Source organism: Acanthopagrus latus, chromosome 15, assembly GCF_904848185.1.
Source record: "Acanthopagrus latus isolate v.2019 chromosome 15, fAcaLat1.1, whole genome shotgun sequence".
In the NCBI taxonomy this organism is placed as follows: Eukaryota; Metazoa; Chordata; class Actinopteri; order Spariformes; family Sparidae; genus Acanthopagrus; species Acanthopagrus latus.
The window spans coordinates 5,654,037-5,674,671 of record NC_051053.1 but is presented as its reverse complement, the minus strand read 5'-3'; the positions used below and the strand labels follow the sequence as shown (position 1 = coordinate 5,674,671).

General features: G+C 42.6%; 1 protein-coding gene across 7 annotated transcripts; it reads left to right on the top strand.

The window, feature by feature from the left end:
• Window positions 1–4,303: 4,303 nt before the first annotated feature.
• On the top strand, window positions 4,304–12,987 carry chst3a (carbohydrate (chondroitin 6) sulfotransferase 3a). 7 transcript variants are annotated; one of them, XM_037124845.1, is made up of 5 exons: window positions 4,312–4,417; window positions 5,103–5,203; window positions 9,209–9,368; window positions 9,790–10,341; window positions 11,159–12,987. In XM_037124845.1, exons 3-5 carry the CDS (start codon window positions 9,289–9,291, stop codon window positions 11,853–11,855), a joined length of 1,329 nt encoding a protein of 442 aa, XP_036980740.1. In that variant the 5' UTR covers window positions 4,312–4,417; window positions 5,103–5,203; window positions 9,209–9,288; the 3' UTR covers window positions 11,856–12,987. The 7 variants fall into 7 exon arrangements, with proteins under 7 accessions (XP_036980744.1, XP_036980740.1, XP_036980743.1 ...); XM_037124844.1 differs by having other exon boundaries at window positions 4,334–4,468; XM_037124847.1 differs by lacking the exon at window positions 4,312–4,417 and adding an exon at window positions 4,469–4,537.
• The last annotated feature ends 7,648 nt before the right edge of the window (window positions 12,988–20,635 follow it).

The window sequence follows — 20,635 nt, the reverse complement described above, 5'->3', positions numbered from 1 at the left end:
ATACCCTTTTGAGAGAAGAACTCTTCACTGTAAGCTAAAAGCATTAGCATTGCACCCTGCTTGAAATGGGTGCACAAGCTTAACTGTGCATCAAGGATGTAAATAACATCTTTTCAAATCAATTTGGGATCTCTGGGCTTCCAAAAAATTGGATTAAGCTGGATGAGCTGTAAGGAGTATGAAGTCCCCATCTACTTCAGTTGTTTATGAGAACGCTGCAAAGCTATTTTACTGTGAAGCTCCAGAAATGTTTTATGGACTACAAAACTTCCCCTGACTTTCTGTCGGCATAAGGCTAACTTTTTAATACCGAATCCTTTAAAAATAGACTTATTCAATCCAAATACTTACCATGTTTGAGACAGCTTCTTCTTTACGACCTGCAATCAAGGGAACCCATTCTTTTATTACATCTTTGGGACCACGAATCAATGCAGCATATAAGTACTGTAAAATAAAGCCATTACAGATGTTACATTAAGCCATTTCCACTGAAAAAAACAATATGTCACGTACACAAACAAAACAGTTGCACACCATTAAAATGTTGCATGCAAGGGGATTTACATACAACACACACACACACGCACACAGAATAATAAACCCTTTACTGTCCATTCTCATACTGACATTAAATCTGCTGCATAATCTGGGTGGTATGGGTAAATGTACAGCATTTAGCACATCCTCAGTGGCTGCTGGGTGCACGAATCTTGCCTTCAACTGTAAATTGCAACACGCTCATACAGAATGAGAACTACTCACGTTAATTTTCAGGAACATCGGCGTGTGATTTAAGCTCTGTGACCCCTGGCAAACCCCCCTGCATGTGCAGAGAGTTTGTTCAGATTGGAAACCTGACGTGCAAACGTATTCACAGACACATCACTGATATTAACAACCTCTTGAAGGAGTATGTGCGCAACTTTCGCATGATGCCAACGCAGAAAACATCACCTGTCGGGTTACTTCTGTGTGTTCAAGGCCGTGGCTTCAGCTTTAATTCTCATAGTCCTGGCAGATGGCAGGCCTACAGATTAACCCACTGTGCTCTAATCTCTCCTCATCTTGTAATGCACAGAGCCTGTCTGTGGCCACACAGGCTCCATCAGACAGAAATGTAAAGCACAATTAGCACACACGATGTAGCCGCGAGCTGACTGGCGGGCATGCCGTGTGCAACGTTGCGTGAGTTCACAAACAGATCATCTGTCATCATCTGTCATAGTGAACCTGACCTTTGTTAAAATGTCTAAACCTTCAGACAGCGCATACATCACACACTGAAAACCTGTCACCAGAGCTTAAAAGTGCAAGTGTCTACGCAGTGACCACTGTGTATATAAAAATCATACGGATAAAAGCTCACTGCTCATCTGTAGTCATCTTCTTAGATTCTAATCTCGTGCCTTCAGTCACAGGGACACACGCTGCCTCTTTGTTCCTGTTGAGGACAGAGCCATTAAGGCTGTCCGTTGGGAAATTTCAGGGAGATGCTTATCACTTCAGCTTGCATGTGCATCATTTGATTCGGATTACTGTCATCAATAGACAAGGCCAAACCTGCTGTCTAAACAGGCTCAGTGTATCCTGAAATGTTTGTATCAGTGTGAACCAGCCACAGACGCGACTGTGCGATGTCTCGGTTCATGCTGTGCCTTGACCAGATGGGCCACTTCAGTCACGGTCCCACTTTAAAAAGGATATCACCCTTAAAGGGTTTAGCATCCACATGACAATAAATACAATTCAAGGAATCAAGAGCAGCAGAGGATGAAACATGGTGGGTACTAATATGTTTTCTTCTGTGTTACGTCCCGAGACAATCATAAATAAAGATCAGAGGTCGTCTTTCTCTGGGCCGAAACACATCATAGGAAAGTCTGCTACAATATCAACCAGCTCAACCTCTCAGGTCAGCCGGCAGCCATCTGCTGATGGTTCCTAGAATTAAATCCAGACTTGGTGAACCTGCTGTTAAATATCTGGAAACCTCTTCTAGGAGATCTCAGACTTTTTAAGCCACAGACTAAAAATGTTTGTCTGCCATCGCTTTAATTATACATTAAAAATTGCACAATCTTTGTCTGCCACAGCAAGCCAACATATATTTATAGAAGCACATAAAACCTCACAGCAACACAAATATCACAGATTTACACAGGCAGTCAAGAGGATAGTTCAAATGAAAAAGGCCTTAATAAATATGGGCTAGCGCAATATAAAAAATTCCATACCCTGTGTGCTCAGTTATTTACCAGAACTGAATTATACTTGAAATATGAATTTTATCTCTCAACGATGTAGAGTTATAATATCAGAAATGTCTTCCTCAGCAACATTGGGGCTTGCTGTGAATGATCACACTGTGCGCTTGAAGTTGCGAGCACGTTTTTGGCCATTCCCCAGGAAGAGATGTCGACAGAGAAAGCTGCAAGTAGAATTAGTTTGGCTCTGGTCCGGTTCATGTCTCTGAAACGTGAGGGTCCATAAAAATGTCAGCTGAACATTGTAGAGGGCCAAATCACAGTTTATCTCTAAGACGTCAAGAACATTTTGGATTACATGAATCCCAAGTATACGAAAAAAAAAAAAAAAAAATCATATACATCAAAAGAAACACTTTATCAGTCATGGTCTGTAACCCTCATTCCTTGTCAAATGAAGAACAGTTTACAGAGTGGTAAAACAACAAAATACTTCCTCTGTAAATCCTTCCTGTGGTTTAAAGAGAAAAAAAAATACATTACAATACCAATCCTGGTGTTTACTTGGAAACATTTGATTCACCGGGTCAAAAATAGAAAGGGAACCTTTGAATGATTTGTAGCCGACAGTACTTGTGTCATACGGGATCACTCTGTCTGTAGAGCACCTGTTGTCAAGATACCCAATTCAGCTTTACCATTTTGGATTATCATTAATAATCTCCAGTGTGGTTTGCCAAGGGCAGAGGTTTGCTTTTAGTCCAGGTCCACTCTAAAACTAGGTCACTCCTTTAATCTCTCCATGCTGAGTATACTGTAGGTTAACAGCCTCTTCATTTCATAAACCTCACAGAGTGCTAACATAGTGATGCACGGACTCATGAATCATGCAAAAGCCTAAAATATATGACACACTACTTCTGGAGGAGTCATCATGGGCTGGAGGTGACCACTTACACCGCGGAGATGAGATCATTTACCAACATGTTCGTCGTGCATTGTGGGTCTTGAGGTGATTTCAGCAAAACCTTGTGGCCTTAGCAGGTTGTCATCAGAAGAGAAAAAGATTAATAGAGTAACCTTTTAGTTAAAAGCAAACCAAGACTCTCTGGTATTAGAGTAGAGGCTCTCACTGAACAACAATGACCTTGTATGGTCCGTAAATGTATTTGTCAGTCAAATGCACATGAAAAAAACAACAACAGTGCAGTTGTTAAAACAGATAAGGTGAATCATGTATTTGTGTAGGTGACTTTGACATGATACTGATGTTCACCGTGTTGGCCACTGATGCTCAGACTGAGCCTGTGCTCTGGTGCTCTGCTGCGCCAAACTCCCCACACTCTTTTACACTGCTGCCCCCAAGTGGTGAAAAACTGGCGGTGGACCAAATCAAAGTATCAAGTATTGTAGTTATTGATGTAGATTTGTGCTCAGTGTGAATCAGCTGTTCTCTTTACACTATATTCTATGGAAAAGGCCTACATAGACTATGTACATAATAAAAAAATGGGCAAACATGGAAAGTTTTTTGGTTCTTCAACATCAGCGCAAGAGTGTTCCAGAAGCGAAGTGCACATTTTTGGACCAGCGTGTGTTTGTGTGCAGCAGGTCGGAGCTGTCTGTCAGAGTCTAATAATGTGGGATATAATGGGCCGATGACAGGAAATGGCTGCTGCTTGACCTGCAGTAGAAGTTGTTAACCTCCTCTAACCACAGCAGTGAGAACTGAAGAAATGTCTTTGACATGACTCTCAGAGAGGCAGTCCCTTATTTTTTTTTGTATTTTTTCCCCCTTATTGACATCTTTACACAAAGAATTCAGGTGCATATAGATCAAATGTAAACAAAGGTGAAAACCTGGGAATACATTTTGAAAATTTCTTTGTGAAGAAAGAATTTTGAATGGGATTAGTGTCATATCATGCAAGACTTTTTTTTTTATAGTCAAGGTCATGTATTATTATTTTTTTATGCATTATTTTTTTCAGAGTAAACGTAAAAAGTTGTCCAATAATAACCTAAACATAACTCTACTTGAAATACGCAAAAGAATTTTACCGTGCAAAAATACATTCACAGAGGGTCATTTCAGTAGCCTCTGAACGAAACAGCGTGACTCTGTCACTTCTATCAACTGACGACAGGGGGCGCTGCAAGAGTCAACCAACCATGAACCTACCGGAGGACAACAAAGAGAGAGGAAAACAGTAAGGGATCAATATCAGTGACGTTTTCAATACAGAGGCGCCAGAGTATGTGTAAGTCATCCCGCCAACCATAGACTGATAAACTATGAACGAAAAACCGACATGGACGTATGTTACGAGGTAGCCTACCCACTGGCACAGTTTACGCTAGGCTTTTGTGACGGTCAAACACTTCAGAACTACGGCTGGTGTCAGACTCAAAGTTTCTTTCGACTCAATGTATGTATGTATGTATGTATGTATGTATGTATGTATGTATGTGTGTATGTGTGTATGAAATATTAAATGTAAGAAGAAATGCTGACAGCCCTGGTTTGATAAAAAATTTTTCGTATATGTGTATTTGAATCAGTCCAGCTGGCCTCAGGTCAGTGTGTTGGCCAGAGGAGAGGCACATAGACGTGCTTAGAAACTCAGTTTGAAGAAGACCAGTGTCTATACGGCCTCAGGTAAGGTCGTGAAGTTCCAAAAACAAACGCACATTTACTGACTGTTACAGTGAGTGGTGTAAAAAAAAATGCGTTGTTATGGAAACGTCGGATGCTTTTTCATCCTTGGGTTGCGTCATGTGTGTAAACTCCGCCCAGTAGCCAGCCCTGGTATCTGCATGACTTCATCCTAGCAGGCTGTGGCAGCATGTGAACAGTCTATCAGGTGACCATGTGTTCACTTTATTCACTGACAGATGAAAAATGAAGAGACTGCGTCAGGCAAAGCTGAACTTATATACTGGAGAAGAGACTGAGAGTAAGAGAAAGAGATTCACCAGAAGTCATCATTTAAGGGGTAATTTTTCAATTTTTTCTTCCGGGGGTCATGCCCCTGGACACCCATAAGCATGGATGGGGATGAAAATTTCTAGTACCCTCTACTACATCACAAATAGTGAATTTTGGTTCTCGGTATATCTAAAATCCTGCGTACGGCCCTGAGTCAAGGGGGCACTGTTTCTATACTGTGTTTACAAAAGGTTCAAGATATAACACCATCAGTAAAATCAGTGTTAGGACAGTCATCATGGTGTGTTTTATGTAACATTTTAAAATGTTTTTCCTGTTTCGAAACACTATCTATCTGGTAAAAGCCAAATCCATCTGCAGTTTGACAGTCCCATCTGTGAAGTCTGATTTTCCAGCGATGAAAATGTGTTAGGGTTCACAGTGAGATCCTATTTGTCTTGAGTCTTATTCCCAACTCCTCAAATACTGATGCACTGGGAATGGTGGCCGATCCGTTATGAAACCACACAGTGTTAGTATTTGATGGGAATCAGACTTTAACATCAACCTTTCTTACAGATAGGATCTTTAAAGGGGCCCCTGACAGCTATGAACAACAACAAAAAAACTGAGAGTGTTGTTTGCGGTCTTATTAGTGCCATCGTTATCTTAATATATCAGCTTGTTGTGTTCTGTTTATTTGTGTCTTGCCAACAAAACTATCATTTTAAAGAAGTCTTTACGAAGATGAATGGAAATGAAGATGTTTCAGTACAAGGCTGTCCGGAGCAGATTAAGTGACTTCTTGTGCTTCAGCCTACTTTCCCTTCAGGGGACAAATAAACCTTTATGACAGTAATCCCTAAATCAACAGCCATCCGCATTCACAACATGCAATTCAATTGTCTTTCTCTAAACCTAGGCTGAGTCTCCAGAGTGGCATGGGCTCTGGAGGCTCTGGAGGCACTTCCTAAACAAGGGGGGTCTTTATACTAAATTGCAGGGTTGCCTATTTTGGGATCACGTGACCTCGCCAGCACAGGATGTCCCACGCAGGAGCGAGCGGTGACGCGGTGCGTGGCCGCAGTCACAGAGCTCGCTCAGCGGCGTGCTCCGACACATGGGGGGGGAAAGTTGGAGACAAAGTTCAGAAGTTTGAACGAGAAAAGTCACTTTCAGGGAAGTTGGTGCGCCTTTCTGTGACTCCGAGACGACTTCTGTGACACAGTTTTTCTTTTTTTTTTTTTTTTGGCTTAATAGCCAATTTTATCAATTAAAGTAAGAAAAAAAAAAAGGATCCCCACTTTTCCATTTTGCTCTCCTTCATGTGTGAGCCCGTCGTCCGAGCCTCCGCGCTGCCTTTCATTCATCCGGCGGAGGAGACGAGCCCGCGTCCGAGGGTACAATGAAGCAGTGTGTCCTCGTCCGAGACAATGCAGCAGCAGCGGCGGCGGCGGCAAGATGCTACGAGGGGACGACGCTGTTTCTCACAAGACCGGGGGACGCTTCTTTTTGTTGCTCGATTGCGGAGGGAGAGAGACCAGCTAAAGGTTTGTGACATCCGCTACCTGAGACACCCTCCGCATCTCGTGTATTCCGGCAGGAAATGACCCAAAGCTGGGCAAAAACAACAGCCGTGTGGATCCGCCGGCAGCTTGTAAACATCCCGCTGCCATGCGCGCAAAAAACCTTAAACATGACGATTGATGACAAAGTCCGCCGCTGTTTCCACCGCGTCAGCCGATGCGTGATAGATGCGTACGTGTGTGTGTGTTTTTTTTTTTTTTTTCTCATGTGATTGCAGGTGTAAAAGATGATTGTGCAAATATGGAGGCTGCGTGTGCCGGGTAGTGATCAATAAGTCTGTTCCGTTATAGATGCGAGATGCTCAGATAACCATTTTCCCGATTTAATTTTGAGTATTTGAAAGCATCATCTCAGTGCATCAGAGATTAATAGTGTGCAGGAGTACTCATCAGTGTGTATTCATTCTGGTGGTGGTGGGAATGTTGGAAAAACGCTACTGAATTGAAAGCCCCCTCCCCCCCTTAAATGACTACTAGAGTATAAAAAGGGAACCACACACACACACACACACACACACACACACACACACACACACACACACAGAGGGGGTAGTTTGCTTTATTTCCAAATGGCACCTTGTATGTCCAAACTGAAATCAATCAATCACGTGGGAATGGCAGACAGCACCTACACAAATCATAATGCTTCTCTATATTTGCCTATAAGAGTTAATTGTTTACACCCCTGGATGAGCAGCAAAGCCTGCAGTGGGGATTCAGCTCTCAGCGTCTCTGTGAGATGCTGCTCAAGGCTTGTGAAGGCAGCCATTAATGTAATTTGTAGTGAGATGATAAACAGAGTGATGTGTGTTTCTGCTTGAGCAGATAGTCAGATTTGCCAAACGCTCCAGTGACTCTTGAATATGTAAAAGTGCTCAGCTCAGGCGCCTCAGCCTGACAGTTTGACGGCTATGGCGTATTAAGCTCAGATAATTGGGTGATATTTACTTACAGAGCACACAATCACTCCACAACGGCTTGGAAACGGTGTCTTTTTCCCCTTAATGATATGCTTTGTAGAAATTATTCACTCTCTTGACAGGTCCAAATGCTATGTGTGTGTGTTTGTGTGGTTGGGGGGTTACTGTGCTTAGTAACATAAAAAAAAAAGTCCATAGGCAATTTATTCTAAATTGAGAAATTGGTTGTAATTAAGAATTTCAAATGAAATCCGATGTCAGAATGGTTGAGCTGTTCTAAAGTCTTTCAGAGGAACATTCTGTGCTCGTATGGCTACATAACTGTGGGCCGTCTTCCTAACTCACTGCTTGAATAGCTTTTAAACACTGCAGGGTAACGCAATACTCCCATAGGATGGGAGGATATCACAACAGCTAATGACACCAGATTTGGTTATGAAACTAACCTGATACTCTGACTTGCCCTACCATGTCGAGCCTTGAGTCTATGCATATGACCCAAGGTGCTGAGACTTCGACAAAAACTCACTTTTTTAGCTCTGAAAGAGTTTCGTGCTGAAGAGAAGGGGGTGTTGAGTGTCCTCTGACTCAGTGCCATGTGGAAGTGTTCCAGGGTGTTTCAGGCTTTGAAAGTGTCTCCTGTTTACATTAAACCCCTCTCGCTCTCTCTCATGCGTCGTCTTCTTCACCCGCACCCATGACCCCTGCCCTATGGTGTTTTTCTTCGGTTCTGAGAAATGAGGAAAACAAGTTTACAAATCTTGCGTTGTTTCTCAACTGCTGAACTTTTGTGATCTCAGATCAACTGTAACCGTGAGGTGCATAGCTGCAGATTGCGTTGAAATCAAAAAACACTGACTAAACTTAGACTTGTAAGATGGGAGTTTAATTTACTCTCAAGTGTCTCTCCCATTGTTTTTTTGATGCTTTTTTTTTTTTTAAATACAGGTTGAGACATTTCTGTCGAGTGATTTCATGGTAGTGCTGGACAAACATTTTTAAAGGCCTCTTGAACCCCTTTTCGCACTGGACATAAAACCCCACTAACACCTGCAAACATCTCGCTTTTGTCTTCAGTGTGCGTCATTTGACTCCACAGTAGTCACCTGAGTGAACACCTTAACTTTTTTTTCCCTCTTGCGCATGAGCAACTTCCAACAAAGATGAGAAAAGACAAGATATCTCGCTTAACAAAAACTTCTGTTTCAGCTCTGGGAAAAAACAAAACAAAACACTTTTTAAAACAGGTTTAGTATCTTCTGGATGTAGTCTGATCTGCTACTTTCTATGGTTCCCTGCTTTTCCGGTGCATTTGCGATAATAAATGTGGCACACAAGGGGAAATAATTACGAACACAAAGGCAAACATGCCTAATGGCAATGTAAACAAGTCTGTTATGTTGGTGTAAAAGTGGTAATATTCAGCATTGTACTTTATTTATCAATCCTCTTCACCCCGTCAAGTGTTCTCTTAGTTTTGTTAAAAACCAGGAATGACATCTATTTTGTATGCACTGTTTTTTGTTTGTTTTTGCTGTCTTTACTAATGCACCTCTGTAATTGCAGAATGAAGCTTTAGCCTCTGCGTGACAAGCTATGACCAACGCTCAACCCTAGATGTCCAACTGCAAAGCCAGGACTCAAGAATGAAGACCAAATATGCAATTGTCTTCATCTGTATCGTGGCCCTGGTCATCATCGAGAAGGAAAGCAACATCATATCAAGGTAAGAGAACTCGTCTCATCTCTTTGTGTCGTCGACGCTCACTTTCCATCTCAGCTTTCGCTGTGGCTTTTTAATGAATGTACATTAGAGAAGAAGACTCATCAATATCTTTTTTAAATTGAGTCCAGACTAATTCTCAGACATGGTTTTCATTGTAGTTTCCAGTATTTATGCTAAGCTTTGCCAGCCAACTGCTTGCTGTAACTTTGACTACAACCCACAGACATGATAGTGGTATTGATCTTCTCATTGAACTCTGAGAAAGAAAGCAAACCTTGTTTTACAACACATCAAACGGTAATTGAGACCAAGGATGTGATTCTCTGGATCTCCTGTCAAACTTGGAGTAGCTTCATTAAATCTTAGATACTGACACCCTTTCATCTGTCGTTAATTGATGTGAGCCTCTGTGTCTCATCAGGGTCTCTGATAAGCTGATCCAGAGGCAGACGCCACAGCAGACCCTGCAGACTCCACTGGATTATGGCATCGCGACACAAAATGGCTCCCTGGTGATGCTTAAAATGCTGCTCTCTCAACTCACTGGCACACCAGGGAATTACTCAAGTCTCTCTGCGGAGCAAGAGGAGGACGAATTAGGTGATTTAGGCACGTACAGCTTTAGTGGTGGCCGTAAGCACATACTACTCCTTGCCACCACACGAACAGGTTCCTCCTTTGTGGGGGAATTTTTCAACCAGCACGGGGATAACATGTTCTACCTGTTTGAGCCCTTGTGGCACGTCGAGCGCATGCTGACCATGGCCGGAGAGGCAAACAATGGGACAGTGTTGGCAGGAATCTACCGGGAGGTAGTCCAGGGACTCTTCCTGTGTGATTTCTCTCCTCTTGAGAAGTTCATCTCTCCCCCACCTCAGGACCACGTCACCCCGGCTCTTTTCCGCAGAGAGTCTAGTTTATCGCTCTGTGAGGAACCTGTCTGCACTCCTGTTGTCAAAGATGTCTTTGAGAGGTATTGTAAATTCTCTTGATACTCACTGTCACTGATCAAGCTTGCAATGTTGGTTTAACCTTAAAGATGGAATTAAACATGAACTATGCATGAGAAAGGGGCCTTTTGCTTCTAACAGCATTTGTTTGGCCTCCATTTGGTGCAGAGAGTTTTTCCTGAATACTGCGTATTGCTGTGTTTTCACTGCATGGTACAGTCAAGACTTCAAGCAAAGTGAGCCGCTAGTAAACAAAATGTCACATGCGCGCAAGCACTTACTTTACAGAAACTGCATTTGTGACTGCTGATGAAAAGATTTCAAAACTGTACACCCTCCGTCGTTCCAGTTGTTGAAGATGACGTCACAAACCCAGATAACAAAACTTTACCAGACTGAACCTGCCCAAATCTGCGTCACCGTTATCTTCCATTCTTGTATGCTAGATCTTGCCTAGACCTGACCTGGGCTGTTAGCTTAAATGTAAGTAAAACAGCTAAAACTAGATGATAGGCTCCTTTTCCCATTGCTTGTAGGTGTAGGTTTTTTTTTTTTTTTTCAAATTCACAGTCAACTGAATGATGTCCGAGCGCTTCTTGAATGGAGATGGATGGAAAACTATTACGGCCCAACGTCCAGTTCTTTAATGTGTGACAAAGTGTTGTGCTGGACCAAAAATAGAGTGTCCCCCATGGTTGTGTCATTGCCAATGAGTGCTGTAGCTGACAAATACATAATTGGCAAGTCATTTACTTCAGGAACCCTAGAGGCTGCAAATAAGCCTTCACATGTTCAACTCCTTGAAAGATATTTACCATAATTATACCTCTCTTGTCCTAGGTATCACTGTAAGACTCGTCGCTGTGGGCCGCTGAACTTGACCCTTGCGTCCGAATCCTGCCTTTCCAAGCAACACCATGCCATTAAGACTGTCCGCGTGCGCCAGCTGGAAACATTGCAGCCTTTAGTGGAGGATCCCCGCCTGGATGTGAGAGTGATCCAGCTAGTCCGAGACCCGAGGGCCATCTTAGCATCCCGCATGGTGGCTTTCTCTTCCAAGTACCAGACGTGGAAGACCTGGGCACAGGATGGCCAGGTGCCCGAGGATGATGAGGAGGTGAAGAGGCTCAAAGGAAACTGCGACCACATCAGGATGTCTGCGGAGGTGGGACTGAGCCGACCTCGCTGGCTGAGGAGACGCTACATGCTGGTGCGTTACGAGGATATCGCCCGCTACCCTATGCAGAAGGCAGAGGAGATGTACAGGTTCACAGGGATACCTTTCAGTCCCCAGGCTAGAGAGTGGATTTTGAGGAACACCCAAACCACGCAGGAAGCCAGCGGGATTTACTCCACCCAGAAGAACTCATCAGAGCAGGCGGAGAAATGGAGATTTAGCATTCCCTTCACACTGGCTCAGGTAGTGCAGAGAGTGTGTGGACCTACCATGAAGCTGTTTGGGTACAAATTTGTGGACGATGAAAAGACCCTGATGAACAAGTCCATCAGTTTGCTTGAGGAGAGACTATTTCATTGATTGGGGGTTCAGAAATGTAGCTGTGAATCTGCGAAACCCCGTGCAGGGATGCAGTCGGGGCAAGGAGAAGCCACAATTGCACAGACCGAAACCAGTAAGCAAAGGTGCCACAAGACACCTAACATGTTTTACTGGTGACAGTAAGATCTGTGCCATACAATAATATTCATGCTCACCAATGATGTGCCTCATTGAACCAATGAAGAGCCACTTGATAAAGAGAAGTATTTATTTGCATACTGTGTTTACTTAAAAGCCTGGCATGTACTAAGCTTTATTTTATTTAAAATGAAATAAGCATAATAGTCAAGCCTGACTTTTAAGGGACTATTATTGTCAGATTTTATCGATAGTTGATCATCGTAAGATTTTCAGGGATAAACTTAAGGGAAAGTGAAAGTGATGTATGTTTTGTTTGTGCTGTTTTGTGTGTCTGAAAGAGCGGACGTTTCTGTTCATATGATATCGACGCGGTGCTTGATTTTGCCTAGTTCAACCCGGTTTGTTCTTTGTTAGATCTGCACTAGATTTTCACAACAGATTCAGATTAGACCTGATGGGCTTTTATGGGACTTTACGTATCTGACTCAGGTAAAGTGAATGTAGGATTGTATTTTGTGGTGTTTTCGTGTGCTGTGTTCAGTTCCCAAAAGTGAAAATACAGACTGATACTTGATGTATTTAACCAAATGCCATTTAAAAGCAATTCTATTGTAATGTAATTCAGGAATCGCTACAGTATACCATAAAAACAGAGGTTATGAAATATATGAAATGAGTTGTGTAATACTATAGAAAAAATATATCTTACTGTAGATGCCTACATGTGTCGTCAACATACAAGTGTTGTCAGTACCCATAACTGTAGTAACGTATTTCCCAGTGCTGCCTCCTCAACATTAAGCCAGCTTGCAGTTTGGGTGTCGTTTTACGAAGCCTTCTCAGCTCCCGTCGCTATGCCCCTTTTAATCTCAACCTGAACGTGTTTTTCACAAACACACGAACGAAATTCTTATGCAAGGACTTGATTTAACCAATTCCAATTCAAAGAAATGAAATCAGCGGTGACGTGGAAAAACTACTACTTCATGTCAGTCTTGACTTTTTACGAATAAAACAATAAACTTGTCGAGCCTCACTTGTTCTTACTCAAACATACAAGTTTAAAACTAGGTCTGGCAAGTTATTTCAAGATGCATTTTTTTGGTGCGCTTCCAAGAAAAGCCTGTCGCAGGCCTCTAAAAAGCCCATCCTAACATTCCATCTGGGATACATGCACCCCTTACACCCCAGCACGCCCGTCCACCCCAGCCCACATGTATTGCTAATGCTAAATGAGCTAGTCACACAAGAATGCCAGAGAAAGTTTCCCAGCAGTAAATACGAACAATAGTCATGTTGGTTGTTGATTGTTCATTCTTTCTGATGGTGTAAGGTGTTATCTTACATGTGGTTGAGGCATGAGGTAGTTTGATACAGTTAGCCATGACAGTCCCTGCAGTTGTTGCTCAGCAGCTAACTTGGTAGGATAAAGCGCACATGTCGCCAATTAAGAGCAGTAATGCTAACTGCAGGGCTATGTAACATTTTGGACCTCAGTGCAGCAGGCAGCGAGTGTGTCAGTCTTTGTCAGTGTCTCTCTTTGCTACTGAGGGTGTCTGGAATCTCTTCAAGGCTTTTATTATCTGAACCTCCAGACGCCCGGAGTCTGCCATCATGAGAACGCAAAGTTTGAAGGACGGCAACTAACCAGGCCGGCGCACACATTAAACATTCTTATAAGCCAAACAATCAAACATGCCATTATGATCACACATTTCTCACGATATGACCTGCGAAAATACTCATCCTTTAAAGCTATTCAGCTGTGAAATTTGAATTTGCCATTGGTTTTGGTGACGGCTAATGTATAGGACCTACGTATGCAACTGTCACTTTAAGTGAACCCCAGGTGCTGTTGCATTAACTGTCAGTCTAAATGGTATATAAAGGTATCCACTGTGACTCCAGTTCAATGGCAGCATTGTGTTCAGCTTGGCAGGGGCACAGCTGGGACTGCCGTGGCTGAAGTAAAGGGATATGCATTAAGGGTACATATAGTAGTGGGCTTATACTGACTCAGTGTTTAAATATGAATACATTACAGCTGGGAGGCTTTAAGGAATTTAAGGAATACCATGAAATACGAAGCTGAAAGTGGTTCAACCTTCTTAGAGACTTGATGCTGTTGTCAGCTTGGGTTAAACATTTCCATCGTGGGGAAATGTATCAAAAAACAGTTGCAGAGCGCTTTGCGATTCACTGTTAATTCTCATTTCAATTTTCAGCTCCTTGAGGAAAGGTTTAGTCACACCTCTTCATCCACCAAGCATTTTGAACGCATAGGCCTAATAATCAAACATTTAAACAGTCTAGCTATGCAAAGCTTGATTTTCCCTCAGAGACAATAATATTGTTCTTGCTAGTCTAGATTTTTATGTTCTCGATCTGTCTTGGGTACCAATCTGAAAGTCTCCACTCAGTATGTTCATTTTACTAAAATAAAGTGCTTCTGTGTCATTTATAGGATTTATGAAATTGAGCTGTCGAAATAATAGGCCACATTCAGGTCAGATGTCTCTGTGGAGTGTACTGTATTTAGCCACACATTCGGCATGCAGATATAGACAGTTGAGAACTTGCTGAGAGAGTGGTCTGAGGAATTTCTTTGGACATTTAGATACTTTGTTGTGAGAAATTATTACCATGTAACTGAGACAAGTTCAAGCTGTCAACAGATGCTGTTCTCTGTAAAGAAGGAGACTTTAGGGTTTTTAAGTCTGTTGGCTTTAAAACCTGAAAGTCTGTTTTTAACAACTTGCAGTCTCTTTAAACTTCCTCTTCCTCTTTCACATTTGATTATTCTCGCAGGAATAAACAAAAGCCAATGTGCATTTTGTTCTTAAAGGCACACTAAGCATGGTTTTGAGGATGGTTATCTGATCACTTTTGCATGCGATATGTTATTTAGGCTGTGGCCTATAGTCAATGTTATCAAATTATAAAGAACAATGCTTGTGGAGCCAGAATGTGCAACACTTTTTCTACTTGCGAAGTCTCATTTTCAGGTCATTATACCAACGCTTTCGGTTAACAATCCAAAGTCGATTCTCCAGAATAGCTGACACCTCTGGCACAGCCACAAATGTGTCTTAGTCCCTTAGCCCCTCAAAGCCACCTTCATTTTCAGTTCCCATGGGTCGTTTTCAACAGTGCGACATAGCGCTGATCGACGCACGCAAGGTGGGGCTTACAATAACACATGTGTGATGTGTGATTTTTCAAATTTGGGCCATTGATAATCCTCTGGAACATCATATTAGATCAACGGTTGCAACTGGCCTGGGACAAACCAGGAGCCTGGTGAAATCTGTCTGGGTGGGAGGCTCGCCAGATGGATCTGCCAGAGCAGATGAATCATGAGCTTGCAGATGTGTCTGGTTCCCAGGCTAGCTGAGGAAGCTGAGGAGTTGCAGAAGAAAAGTATTTCTGGGGCAAACACAGTCACTGTGTTCATGGAATATATTTTATCTTTAAAGTTGAACATGTTGATGTTGAAGCTGAAAAGTGCCCAAGTATAATAATTTCTTTGTGTTTTTTTTTGTCTTTTTGACCTCTACAATTACATTTCTGTACAAAAAGAAAAAAAAAAAAGATTCCACAACAAATATTTCTGCTTTCTTATCAAGCTGTTTTTTTTAAACACTGGGATGCAGCTGAGGAAGACAAAATGAGGATTAGTTCTGGATTGTTTAGGCGGTAGCACTCTCTCAGTCCAGCTCTACACTCACATGCTTGCTGTTGCCAGGGATCCCCAAAAGGCTGAGTGGGAATAACCGGAGGGGAAAAAGACCGAAACAGGGAGCCCATTCAAGTCTGCATCCATTCTGTCTGTTTCACGCCCCAGCTGAGGAAAAAGCACTTTAGAGTCCACAGCTGTTGGTCAAGCTGATTCCACCACAGTTTGTTTCCCTGATGCTCAATAGCAGGTGTTACCATCCCAAAACAGGGGAAAGGTCTTAGAGATAAACCAGATTATGCCCTGGCTTCAAGTTTCCCCAAGGAGTTGTTCCAAATTATCTGCATTGTAGAGCAGTGAGTTCTTAGAGAGGTTTTTTTTTCTTTATAAAGCTCGTTCACAAAGATGAACATGCACACTGGACCAAGGGTTGATGTGACACACATTTCTGCAGATAGTACATGTGTGGGTGCAACAGCTTCTGAATGCAAGAACAGAGCGCAAAATAAAAGTGAGACACACAGCAACTGCATGCACGCAGCAGTTTCACAAACACCAGCACAGGATGGAGGTCATGCATCACAGTAAGTAACAGTGCACCAATATAGAAGAACACAGAAAGCTTATTAACACAGCACAAGGTTCAAAACTGTTTTTAAGGCTTTGGGAATTTTTGAGCTCGCAAACCTTTTAACAAGAACATGCTTGTTTGGTCACAAGGACAAATATTTGCTCATAATGGGACTCCATTTGCTAGAAGGTTACTGACTGAAGAACCGGTGACAGGAACTGGGCCTGTCCCATCACACGGCTACAGATTTCAACTGAAGTATTAGTAACATCAGTGGACACAGTAACAAGGCTATCCATGCTTCTCGGCCTTTCTCTGTGTTAAGGCAGCTTGAAGAACAAAGAACAAAAGTCTAAAATCTTAAAATCCTAAAAAAAAAACCCAAAAGGCAGTTAAAGGAAAGTCCAAGGAAAACATTACAAAAGAAATACAACACTGAATAAACCAGAAGCCACGGAAAACAAAGTGCAACCAGAAAAAACTGAACTAATGACTGGACTGACACACGATCTAAACCACAGAGGGGATGAGGTGCAGGTGGAGAGAGGTGGAGAAAGACAGGTGAGGGGGATAAGTAGAAGAAACCAGGGCAGAGGCGGAGCTGGTGAGCAGGGAACATGGCAGGGCTACTGAAGCTGATGCAGGGCAGATGTGGAGCAGCACAGGTTATGCCACATAATAATATGCCACATTTGGTGGCAAGATAACCCAACCCGTTAGAGGTGGGGGAAAACAGAACATGGATAAACTCTATCCATTCTGGATGATGAATTGTTTTGTATGTTTCAGTATTACGCATAGGAGAGTGTCAGGGAGTGAGAGCAGAGCACACATAGCACACGTGCATCTTGATTGGGGAGTCTGTAGTAAATAAAGTACTTTTGAAATACATGGATGGATACATTCAAGTTAAGCAGCACATAATCTCACAAAAATAAAAACAAACATAACAAAATGCTATCCAAGTATAGACATCAGGGCTACTCAAATCCACTGATTACTGGCTGTGTGGAGACCAAAAATAAGTCAAGATAACTTTAAAATTGTCACTGACAAGGACAGAAAAATATTTCTTCTATTATTGTAGCAAGGAAATATGGCAATATGTGTTAAACACTGTCATAAACATTGAGTCATAGGCTACTCCGCAGCTCTGACTCAGCTCCTCTGGTTGATTCTTCATAATGCTTATCTGCTCCAATACCAGATGGCAGTTATAGATGTGGTGACCTGCTCAATGCAGTCACACAGACAGATGTGACGGCTTCAAACATCATCTGTCTGGAAAACATAAAAAAAAATCGAAAGGATTGTTTCCTGTTCTTCAAAACTGTAACCTTGTGGTTGACATGTGGCTATGGTGATGAAAGACATCTGGAGTTTACTTCACAATAGTTCTAATTTCCAGCTTATTGTGACTCCAGTATCTGATACTAAATTTCTCATGAGCACTGGAATTAGTTTTTTTCCTGATCTCATGGCCTTTGCAAACACACCAAACATTTTGCGGCTTTGAAAACTTGAAAATAGATTTGTGCCGCATGTGTGTGTGTGTGTGTGCCTGAGAATTCAAGGGAAAATTTGGCACCGCTTGCTCCGAGGGTGAAACTGGTCTAAACTGTCATGCCATTAAACTACAGTACCAACAGATGCACACAGTGTCCTTGTATGTGCACACAGGTTGAATGACTCTACTTGTGCTGTGCGAGGAAAGCGAAGGGAGTTAGTTAAGGAAACAGGAAACCCACCTCCCTCCACCCTTATCGTCCTTTTTCTGGCTCTCATCCACGTTCCTCCTCTCTAAAACATCCCCCTGTCCCACCTCAGTTCTCGTGGTGCTAAATGCTGCTTTCGGAAAGATAAACAAAGATTTCTAGATTGGAAATGTTTGCGTGTAGTCTGTGGGGTGTGTGTCTCCGCTTTGTGATGTTTTTCTTTTGGGATCCATGACATCCACGTTCTTAAACATCTTAAAGCTACCCAGTGTCACACAATCACTGTGCCACCCCAGTCCAGCTCTCCACCCCTCAAGCAAACATGGACCCACACAAAACACACACTCAAACACACACACACACACTCTGGACCCCTACCTTTCTCCAAGCACACTCTATCTCCTCTTACTGGCTGCCCCTCGCTGGAAGGTAAATAAATCCTGTGGTTGGGGTGGAACACTGAGCGCCCTCATATGCCTTTTGGAGCTGCTGGCTGAAAGAAGCCTTGTGTTTGCCTCTGTGAGGTGGCTCCACTCAGCCACACGCTGGCCATGCACAGATAGGCTGCCCTGTGGAACACCCAAAGAATGAATCAGCTCTGCAGAACATCATGGTTTCAAACTAAAACCCTGAACTTGATGTAGTAAAACATACACCGCAGCAACCTCCGGTGATCAGGATAAATAATGTTAATGTTATGTTCATGTTTAAGGAGACCTGTTTGGTGTCATTGTGCATTTAAATGGTCTTGAAAGTACTAAAGGTCAAAGTCTGCACCAACAGAAGCTTTTCTCTCTGACAGAAAACACTGCTCCTTAAACGCATCGTCAATTCCGTGACTTCGTGACATCACACCATGTCACCATGTCACACATTTGCAAAATGTATGCCTGGCAGCTGGTGTGGCACACAAGAATTCATTTAGCAAAGCTGCTCTGTTGTTGTCAGCAGTGCTGGCATAGATGTGTACAAGCTGACCAATCAGAGCAGACTGGGTATTCAGGAGGAGGGCCTTAAATAAACAGGAGCTAAAACAGAGTGATTCAGAAAGAGGGGGAATAGGGACCTGTGGCCCTATTGTGAATGAGAAAACTGATGTGCTTTTTGAACATTAAATCATGTAAACCTAATCTAGTAATAACCAAAAATAAAATCATGAACCTGAAAATAAGCATGATATGTTTACTTTAACATTAAGGGAACAAATGGTAACTAGTTTAACTAATATCCCCATGTAACATCCCTATGTTTAAATATACAAATGATGCATTATCTACTGAAATATGCACTATTTTGCATGCATTTCCAGAACAGAAATCTGAACATTGGTTGTTTCATCTTGTTGACATGTGGAATTTTGGTTATATCTCCCCATTACTTCATAAATTTGAAAGAAACTGTCACCATGTTCTCACTCTTACCTTATTCTTAGGAATAAAATGTTATTCAAATCAGGCTACGATTGATAAAGGAACAAATGGTGAATGGGCTGCATTTATAAACGGCTTGTGTAGTCTAATCAAGCACCATGCTGACTAATCAAGTCAGCGTTCACCCACTCACACATGCATTCACACCCTGGTGACAGGCTACCATGTAAGTCGCCACCTGCTCATCAGGAGCAATAACCATTCTGACGCACACTAGTGGAAGAGTCGCCATGAGCACTTGGGATCCAAGGCACTTCAGTAGGATATAGCTAAAGGTTATAGCTAGTTATAGCTTCAGTAGGTTAGGCTGTGGGGGCCGGGAATTGAACCAGTAACCCTCTGGTGAGTGGACAGCTGCTCTACCTCCTGAGCCACAGCTGACCAAAATGTGTGTAAAAGAGCTCCTCGAGGGGAGATTTCTGGCTCAGAGGGAAAACGTTTCTTTAAAGATAGGCATTATGTACTAGCTGATTACTTACATTAAGACATATTTTTATATTTTCATATATATTATATGTTTAGATGTGGAGAACATAATTATTAACTAAAATAAACACCTAAAATGTATTTTGGACCTTTTCTTTCCACTAAACTGAAAGAAGACGTCCCCTGGTTAATCTCATAATTGACCAGGAAACTAACAAACAATGATTCCCCCCCATAGTTTTCATCAATCCTGGACCTCAGGGCCCCCTGCTGAATGTTTTAGACATTTCCCTACTTTAACTCGCCTGATTCAAATGAATGGGAATGGGTCGTTATCAGACTTCAGCAGAACTTGATGAGGAGCTGATGAAATGTGTTGGAGCAGGGAAACATCTACGAACATGCAGAGCAGTGCTGAAGAGCAAAACTGTTGTGCCACACTGTGACCTGCTGCATTTGTTTCCCGTGTGTCCTGCAGAGGGCAGTAGACCCCACATTATCATCAAGGGTCGCACGTTTCTTGTCTGGATGCTTCTGTGTGTGTGTGTTTGTACAGATAGCACATGACTCTGTACAGTGTGTGTGTGTGTGTGCATGTGCATATGGGCATGCAGAGATGCATGTATGGATGCTCTATATGCATGTGGGCATATGGGCATCTGCATGTGCGTGGGGCCTCTCTCAGGTGATCGCTCACGTGTGCAGCGGTAATTGTTGTGACGTCTTATCATCCTCATTACAGGAAGTTTTCTCGCAGCTCGAGACAAAGCAGAAGATGACTTCTGCTTATGCCTGTTCCTCTGCACGCCGTTGTTTGTCTCTCTCTGTTCCCTCCGATGCGTCTCTAGAGCTCAATGGGA